The sequence below is a fragment of the Argentina anserina genome, chromosome 1 (assembly GCF_933775445.1).
Source record: "Argentina anserina chromosome 1, drPotAnse1.1, whole genome shotgun sequence".
In the NCBI taxonomy this organism is placed as follows: Eukaryota; Viridiplantae; Streptophyta; class Magnoliopsida; order Rosales; family Rosaceae; genus Argentina; species Argentina anserina.
In genome coordinates this window covers 22,866,134-22,876,085 of record NC_065872.1, presented here as the reverse complement: position 1 = coordinate 22,876,085, position 9,952 = coordinate 22,866,134, and the positions used below count along the sequence as shown (strand labels likewise).

General features: G+C 34.6%; 2 protein-coding genes across 2 annotated transcripts; one reads left to right on the top strand and one right to left on the bottom strand.

Moving 5' to 3' along the window:
- Positions 1-1,551: 1,551 nt before the first annotated feature.
- On the bottom strand, positions 1,552-2,232 carry LOC126788953 (pathogenesis-related protein 1-like). The gene has a single exon (XM_050514989.1). It carries the CDS (start codon positions 2,230-2,232, stop codon positions 1,744-1,746), a length of 489 nt encoding a protein of 162 aa, XP_050370946.1. The 3' UTR covers positions 1,552-1,743.
- A 1,185-nt stretch (positions 2,233-3,417) lies between these two features.
- Positions 3,418-5,454, top strand: LOC126804126 (cyclin-A1-3-like). Its single transcript, XM_050531906.1, has 8 exons — positions 3,418-3,683; positions 3,931-3,996; positions 4,143-4,218; positions 4,318-4,394; positions 4,485-4,521; positions 4,760-4,909; positions 5,006-5,140; positions 5,282-5,454. Exons 1-8 carry the CDS (start codon positions 3,418-3,420, stop codon positions 5,351-5,353), a joined length of 879 nt encoding a protein of 292 aa, XP_050387863.1. The 3' UTR covers positions 5,354-5,454.
- The last annotated feature ends 4,498 nt before the right edge of the window (positions 5,455-9,952 follow it).

Genomic DNA, 9,952 nt, shown 5'->3' with positions numbered 1-9,952 from the left:
CGCAATGTCATTGCTTCATTTCTTTTTATTTTGTTAAATATTTACTATTACGTCAAATCTGATTGAATAAGAGAAGTGAGAGGCAATAATAATTTCAATTAAAATATATAATAAAATGTTGGAACTAATTACTTAATTATAAAATTAATTTATTTACTTGAAATAAGAATCTAATACAAAATTATAATACTTAAACATGTAATAACAACTTCAAATCTTAAAATATAGTTTAAGGCTAAAAGTTTAGTCCTCTGAGTTGGAGACAGCTGATGTGACATCGATGAATAATTTAATTTTTCAAGACTAAAATTTTAACTCTGAGGCAATTTTAGCATTTCCGGTTAGAGATTGTCTTAGAAGTTTCTAATGGCCACTGAATAGTCACTATTAGAAAGGTAGTTACTTTTTTTTTTTTGGAAATGAGAAAGGTAGTTACTTAATACCATAATATTTGATACTTGGCTGGTGTGCTAAGATACCGCTGAACTTGAATTCAAAAAACTCGGTTTGTCCAAATCAACTTCATTTTCTGAGGGTTGCACTTCTAGGATAAGAACTCTGGCAGAACTTGTGTATTGAAAACTTCGTGGTCTGAGGTAGGGGTACTGTCGTATTGATTTATGTGATACCTTGTTTCTATCTTATTTGTTTAAACTCTCATGCTTAACTATTAAACCATCTTTTAGTTACAAAATTCAAATAATTTATTACATAGTCATCAAGTAGCGATAGTCAACAACTCTGGCTTAGGTCTTCAACATGGGACCAAAGTTAGTCATCAAATGGCTTGAGAACAACCAATGGCTAGGGTGGCTGGCCAGTTTAACTTCAACTCCTGATTGTTCATTCATTGAAATGCATATTAACATCATATGGATTTGAGAATGGCCATCTGAGCAAACTACTCAAAGACATATATGCAGTTGTCATATTTAGGATATGCGCAATACCAAGTTACCAACACTAATGGATTTGAAAATGGCCATTTGAGCAAACACTGTCTTTTTACCAACATATCATGTCGTCCATGTATCAGCTTCAAATATATGCAGTTCTCATATTTTGGATATGTATATTGAACCTTTTAATCAAATCTGTTAGGATACCAGATTTTTATGCTCCACGCCTCCACCAGACTCTTGAAATTTTGAGTTTAAATATCATCTTCATTCCTCCGTTTTCTTTGCAATCAATCATTATATGTCAGTAAAGGCTCATGGAATTCTTTCCTTTACATGGCAGCTAATTGAGGGTGGACCAACAAGAGACTACAGGGGTCGCCTTTTGGTAACGAGATGTACGTACACTATTAAGTTTAGAGCAATTAGATTCACATTAATACTTAAACCACGTACAGTTCATTTTCTTTGTCATATGTATGTTCTAGCTAGCCATATATCAATCTGCTCGTTGGGAGATTACTGCGACTAATCTTTCAGCAGGGAAGTAATTAACACTAAGAAATGTAGTTTATTAGTTTATATGGAATTAACCGCTTCCAAACAATACAATAATTAAGCAGATAACTCGTGTGCGAAATTCATAGATATATAGCAGCCATATATATATATTTATTCCAACGATCAAGTCATTCTTGACTGAAGAGACAGACCATATTCCACTCGTGTTCTAAGCAGCTTAAACATGCTTCTACGCAATTGATCTTACAAGAGACAGACCATATTTCACTTTATTCTTAGAAATAGCATTAATATATAGTGATTTTCTGATCGAGTACCCAGATTAGTAAGGCTTTTGACCAGGATAGTTTCCACGGGGATCATAGTTGCAGGTAATGAAGGTACCTCCATTGTTGCACCTCACTTTGGCACACCCCACACGTACTGACTTGCGCCAAACCACCTGTGTGTAATGCCCACAAACCTTGCCAGGAGCACATGTGTTAGAGTTGTAAGAATAGGACGTCTTCTCTCCCACCCACAACTTCACAGCAGCTGTGCCTGAGAGGTCGCCCCTACTCTTTGCGAGGTTTTCACCATAAGGGCCAGAAGAATGCACCATATTGCAATCACCAATATGTGAATTAGCATATCTTTGAGCATAACCTGCTAGATTGTTGTCCCATGTCAAGCGAGCAACGCTCATTGCGGCTCGAGCACTGTTGTGGGCATTGAGGTAGTCCTGGGGTGAGTTTTGTGCATGAGTGGAATGGAGCAGGGCTAGGGCTGCTACGAGGGAAATGAGGAATAATGAAATCTTAGACGATTCCATACCTTGTTATGAGACAATGCAATGTAAATATGTAATCTATATCCTGCATGGTATGGTGTATTTATAAGGGGAGTTGCATATAAAATTAGCAAAAGCCACATTATTTTGTGGCATTTAGTCGTGTGGCCATTATGAAAAGATTCCACACATCTCAATAAATGTGGCTTTTGTATTATGTAAGTGAATAGAAACAAGAAAAAAAGATAAAACTAATCACATATGGATCGGAATTAATTGGACAAACTTCACAAAGCTGGTGGTAGTTTGTACAGAGCCTTGCGCGCAGTAGCCAGCAAGCTTTTATATATATTGTAGATTTGACAATTTAAAAAGATTTCAGCAACAGACTTACAGTAGAAACAAAAACACACAACCTCCTTGGAAAAGAAAAATAGAAACATGATCTGTGCTGTGAAGGTCCCGGATCATCAGTGAGAAGCGTTCAAGTAGTTTTTTTTTTTTGAGAAGAAACGACAATATGCGTTCAAGTAGTTGTTATAGAAATAAGAATGATTGTTCGTAGAAGCCAACAGTACTTTTAGCCCAGTTTGGTGTATAGGCGCTTCGTTTGTATATGCTAGCATCTTAACCTACGCTTCACGTGTGTCAATTTGCATTTTTATGTTGTTGCATATTTAATTATTCATTGATTAAAAGTTTAACAAAAGAAAATATTTTTTTCCGTATTCTTTCACAGATTGTAAGTTTGTAACTGCAATAACAGTCAGAATGCAGTACTACTCCCATGTTCTTTCTTTTGTTTATTCATTTATTACGTTTTATGTTTTACGATAATAATCAAAACTGATATGTTTTATTTTACTTATAAATTTATCTTACATGAGCAATATCGAATATTCATAAGATTGTGAAGTTGTTGACACCAACCAAGCCATTCCCATTATAGTAATGGAGATAGAGAAAATTATAAATAAACTCAATATAAAGATTTGTAACTTAAGAGATAAAACTCACACCTTTGTTTTTTTTTTACAAGACGAAATTATATAAATAAAGCGTACATATATAAGGCGACGGCATAAGTCGTGGTCCCTCATTCTCTTCTTCCCCCTCTGCCTCTTCCTCATCCTCCGCTTCATTAGGGCAATCCAAGCCACCAGATTAAGATGCAAATCCGGCAACGTCTAAGCAAAAGTTCGTACCTCCCCCCCCCCCACACGAAACATGCGAAGACCACGATACAGTCGGACCGGGTGGCAAAGTGAGATGCAATCTCACCGTTCCTCAACTCAATCCATGCACACTAAGAAGCACGGAAGCTTGCATGCAGTCGCGCTTCGCGCTTCAAAAGTGGAAGCGAATCGGAAGCGCACCGAAAGTGGCCGGAAGCGGTCGGAAGCGCGATTCCGAGAAAAAGGTGGTTTGGAAGCGATATGGAAGCGCGAGCTTCCAAATTGGAAGCGTCAAATAGGCTGGAAGGAAGCGATATGGTATCAGAGCTACGGCTCTTGATCCTGTTGACCTCTTCATGTTGTAGATGCTTTGTTTATCTTCTTGCTTCCGCTAATTTCATTTTCAGTAGCTATCGATTTCGTTTTCCCCAATTTCAAAACTCTAGTCTCAATCCAGTCGATTTCATGCCCAATCTTGTGAAATCAAAGTCGCACAGCTTTTAATCGGAGAAGCCCAGTGCCTCTTGTTCTCTTTTCCAATCTGATTTTTGCTGTCTCTCTGATTTTCTGGCAATGCGATGAAAAAACAAAGATTGCAACTGTTGGGTGTTGCATGCATGATGATTGCAGCGTAAGATCCTAAGTTGTTTCTTATTTATGGAATAATTTTTATTTTTGGATGATCTGCATCTCCTTGGCTATCTAAATATATTTATAAGCATATGAAGTATGAGTTTTTTGTATGTAACGAACTGAAATGAATGCCAACTTTTCCAGTAAATACGAGGAGATTCATGTTCCAGAGGTGGAAGAGTTCTGTTACATTACAGACAATACATACTTCAAGGACGAGGTAGGTAATCTCTCTTTTTATTGTTGTTGTAGTTCTTAATGCTCTTTCTGTTGGTTGATTCTATATTTTGCCAGTCCCTGAGCTATATGATGGATGCAGATTTTGCAAATGGAATTTGATGTATTGGATCACTTGAAGTTTGAAATGGCAGCTCCAACAGCTATGTGCTTTTTGAGGTCATGTCTAGCTTTGTTAACTATCAGTCAAACATGAAGTTTATTTCTGTTAGTATGGATGTTGATTTCTGGTTTGTGACAATTCTGCAGGCGGTTTTGTTCAGTTGCTGAAAGAACAAGCTGTGAGGTATACATTTCTGACCTGGCTGCCTATTCTTATTTACTTTTGTACATTCATATTTGGGTCCTTACATGTTTGGGTCAAATTGACTTTCAGTTTCTTTGTGACGGTCAATCTGTCATTTATGAAAGCAGATACTTGATCCTGGGCTGCTGATATATATGATGCATTTTATCTATTTTCCCATTTTGATATCAAAACAATGTTGATGCATCGCCAACATCCAACATACAACTTTTTGTAGGTGCCACCAGTGCTGTTCCAGTGCTTGGCCCACTATATTGCAGAGTTATCTCTTCTAGAATACTGCACGCTTGGCTATGCCCCATCGCTGATTGCTGCTTCTGCTACTTTCTTGGCCAAATATATACTCTCTCTTTCACAGAAGCCTTGGGTATGCGTAAAGTATTTGTTAGATTATATTTTTTGCCAAGACATTTTATTCCCTCGTGCTTGACATGGAATTCGGTTTCTATCTTTTTTTGTCCAGAATTCTACGTTAAGACATTACACAAACTACCGAGCGTCTGATCTGTGTGATTATGTTAAAGTGCTGCATCACCTATGTTGTAATGGCAGTGGTTCTAACTTAGCTGCAGTTCGAGAGAAGTACTGTCAACACAAGGTAAGAAGATTCTTTCTTCCTTTCTCTCAGTGAAGTAATAATGATCCAATAGCTGCACGTATGGCTCTTCTGAAATTCATAAGAACTTATATTCATGTCCAAATGGCCTGTTCTAATCTGAGACATTTCTTTCCACCTTAGTACAAGTTCGTGGCCAAGACGTACTGCCCTCCGTCAATACCTCTAGAGTTCTTCCACCACCTGAGCAACTAGAAGTTCACAGTTCGATGTATGTTGTTTTTTGTTGAGTTGGTGAGGCTCATTCCGGTCACACTCCCTATGCATATTGGATCGCAAGTTACTGCTGTGGGATAATCAGTTAGCTCTGATTCGTATCGTTCTTCAGAGCTCACCAGAAGCTGGCCTTGTACAAAGATAGACTGCGCTGCAATTGTTGTTGTATTGTGGTGATACAGAAGAGTTGAAAGTCTTATTAGTTGATGTTAGTAGATGGTAAGGCTTGACATGTATTGGCTTTAACTTTAGTTTGATTCAGAATAATTACATAAATGTTTATTCTTTCATATTGGTAGAGAAAATTGGAAACAATGGAACGACAAATCAGAACTATGACAGACAGAACGAAGACATAGAGCTACTAATATTTAGTTTGTCCACAGTACTCACTGCCACCGATAACTTTTCAGTCAACAAGAAACTTGGAGAAGGTGGCTTTGGGATAAATTCCTAATTGCACTTATTAAGTAGTATTGTCTTTATTTTTATTGAGTTTATTTGGTTGTGTAACAATAACATTGAATTTGCTATGAATCGGATAATGACTTTGAATTTTCTATTTATTTGTTTTTGTAATATTATATATACAGGTTAATATCTTTAATTATATATTATTTTATTCCGCGCTTCCAAGAAATTTTGAAAAAAAACGTTTCCGCGCTTCAAAACGCTTCGCTTCCACGTCCCCGCTTCCGATTCCATGCAGCCTAGCATGCACATCAACCCCCAGGTTTGGGTCAATGGTATCACCAACCAGCTTTTTAGTGGCAGTTACATGTCATTTAGGCCGCCACCAAATTCTTATTTAGTTTAAATTCAACATTTTATTTTAACATCATAGTCAATGGATAATGATCAAATAAAGAATTATATGAATACAGATTGCTCTCACGAGTATGTGAGAAACGAATCATGCAAAACTACAAATCAATCTTTATGATGTATCAACCTAGAATGAACCTTGAACTAAAACCAAACCGGGTCATATCATATTTCTATGTCGATAGAGCTAAGAGCATTTCTAAATTTTTAACTGAAATTTTAGATTGTAGCAATCGTTTTAACAATATTACTCCATCAATAGTTTCTAAATATTATGTCTTATCAAATCGTAATTTGATACATGGAGTATAATATTTAGCTATTTATTTAGCAATGGATGAGTCAATTGACAAATTTAGCAATTCTCTAAGCAAATATCAAATTTAGTAATCATATAGCAAAATTGCTTTAACAATATTACTCCATCAATAGTTGCTAAATATTATGTCTTATCAAATCATAATTTGATACATGGAGTAGAATATTTAGCTATTTCTTTAGCAATGGATGGGTCAATTGACAAATTTAGCAATTCTCTAAGAAAATATCAAATTTAGTAATCATATAGCAAAATTTTTTTAACAATATTACTCCATCAATAGTTGCTAAATATTATGTCTTATCAAATCATAATTTGATATATGGAGTAGAATATTTAGCTATTTTTTTAGCAATGGATGGGTCAATTGACAAATTTAGCAATTCTCTAAGCAAATATCAAATTTAGTAATCATATAGCAATTCTGGTGGAGCTCTAATTTACCTAAAAAAATTTGATAAATTGTTAGAAGCAATTCAGGTGGAGCTCCAATTTACCTAAAAAATTGATAAATTGTTAATTAGAAGCTGGAGATGCTCTAACTAGTTGTAGATTGATAACTAAGATGACTCCATTATTTTGCCTTGATTATGTATTTTAAAATGACTCTATAATTAATTGTAGTATCAAGATGTCTTTTATAAAATATAAGGATACAAACAAGAGGAGCGCGACCACGGGATGGATATAAATAACCTACTTCAAAAATATTAAACTGATCAACTTGGGTAATCCAACTTGCCAACTAGCTATCTAAATGGTTGTTGTGTATGTGATGTACGTTGGTATTTCAACTTATGTGAGAAGCTGAAACCAAGATTAATTTGCCTGCTTGGTCCCTTAAAATGATTGAAATGCTAATACAAATTTGTTTACTTCCACTACGTTGGGTCCTTCGGTTGTGATTTATCGATGCCTTAAAATTTTGATATGCTAACGTGCCCATTGGGATGACAATATTACCCATCAAATAGGGTATTTGTAGGTATTCAACCTTAATGGGGCTGTAAAATGGGTAAAAACGGAAAACAGGTATGGAGACCTCCTATATTCAAAATATGAAATTGGGTAACGGGCGGGGATGATATTTTGATCCCCATCCCCACCCAATAAGAATAAAATATTTATTGTAGGAAATATAGAATTAGATCTACTTATCTCATTGATAATCATATTTATTATAGGGGTTATTACAATAGAAGTAAATGGTAATTACAATGGTAATTAAGGCTACATAATGGTGATTGATCCGTTATGTCCGTTTATCATAAACGTCATTAACTCATTCTGTTATTTACTGGAACAAATGCACACTAATAGTGTTTTTCCTTCAACACTCCCCCTTGTGCCGAGTTTAAAGATATAATGGTGCATAGGGTGTTGCCTCGTTAAAAAAACCTTGCCAAGTAACAAAACCCAGTGGGAGAAAATAAAACTTTGGTCGAAGAGGAAAATAGCACAACACACCTATTACATTTAAAATTAGCATATATGTGCTAGACTCCCCCCTGATGTATGCACATCCCCCTGATCTTTACATTAATCATGAGAACTTTGATTATTTTTGCATATTTAATTATACGTTTTATTTGGCACGTATTTCTTTACGCCAAATATGCAACGACGTGAATAATATCCATTTTCATCATGTCGTTTTCTCTTTTCTTTATAGGGACTATAAACCTAAACCTTTAGATATTTTTGTTACGTGGGCGCTAAGCTGTACAACGAATGATAGGTCGATTCAAGTATATTGTGTTAAGTGAAATAATGTGTCTTTGCACTTGTATAGGGAATCTCATTTCCCAACACTTATTCTTCATCTTTCAATGAGATGAAAACAGATATATCTTTAAAGACTTCGACTGATCATTGGAGTTATAGAAGCCTCACTTTTAACCTTTAGAGTGCTTAAAGCCGATTGATGGTTAATCATCAATCTTACAGTCCTCAAGATCAATTTTGAGACTATGTCTTCCCAATGTAAGAGGGCGTTCTATATTGCGCATGTCTTATCACCTATACATATTTCAAACGTTACATTGTTATCAATTGTCATTGATCATTTTCTATGAACCTACATGTTCATAATATTTGCCCTTTGCTTTAGGGTTATTTCTTCGTTATTATCCATAGTTTGTTCTGAGAAAATTTCTTTGTCTTGAGAGACATTTCTTTGTCATTCAATATTTTAAGTATGCTTCCAAATTACGTGCAGGAAAACATGTTTGCATAATTCGATCATGGTTGAGCCTTAATTGGCTTGTAGGGGAGGTTGGTACTCAAATTCTTTAGAGTCCAATATATGTTGTGTTGGTTTAACCAACTGTAGATAGAGTACAAGACTTATTAGTTTCGCAGTTTAAAATTCTAAATAGACTTACACGAAAATTAAACATATCAAGATACATTATGGCAATTTTGGAGATTTATGAAGTTGCTTTATCACAATAAAGATATACAATTTAATTAATTTTCAAGAAATATAAATCGGATGCAAGACCAAGAATTGAAATGGTCGTATTTTTTAATGTTTCGTGAAAATACTTTATCACAGGAATATGTTTGTCCTCTCTTTGTTTTTGATTTATAAAATTCTCATGAAATTTTGTTATCATGGAAATACTCATATTATATGCTAAATAACATAATTATTAAATTATATGACATAACATATGCAACAGATAGAGCATATCTTTTAACATGGTTAACTAATTTACAAAACTTAGACATTTATCGTATTCATGATACATGTCAATAACCATGTATAAATATATAATGCTTAAAAATTTAAATCATAACTTCACGATTTAATGACATGTTAAGTAATCAAATTTTGATAATAAGCATAATATGTAGCATACACAATATTCAGAGAGTACTTTACTCACATAATATATATAATTTCATTTAAATAAATGAACTTTAATAAAAGCGGCAACACTAATTTAGATCTTACTTGTAAGTTTACCAAATAAACTGCATATTAAGTGATTTTTGATCTCGTAATTTCATGTTGTTCTTCACATGGTTATGAATAAATCACACGCAAAAAACAACAATATTTACATGATTAGTCACTTTAATCATGTAATGAAATTGCATGTTATTTTAATTTATCTTATTCAATAAAAGGTAATAAATAATATATAAAAGGTAAAGTGAATGACATATTTACCATTTATGAAGTAGTTGTTAAATTGAGAACAGTAAATATGATTCACTTTGCGGTAAAAGTAACAAAATAATTACCTTTGACTGTTTATCAGAAGAGGTAATTTTTTGAATAACCAGAGATAAAAACTTCTTCTTTTCATGGGTCGGGTCGGGTCGGCTGATTCGGTTTAGGAATCGCTGGGTCGAGATTTGCAACCGTAGATCTGAGTAAAGCGTCATCGGATCTGGGCAGCGCCAATGGATCTCATCCTCCATGT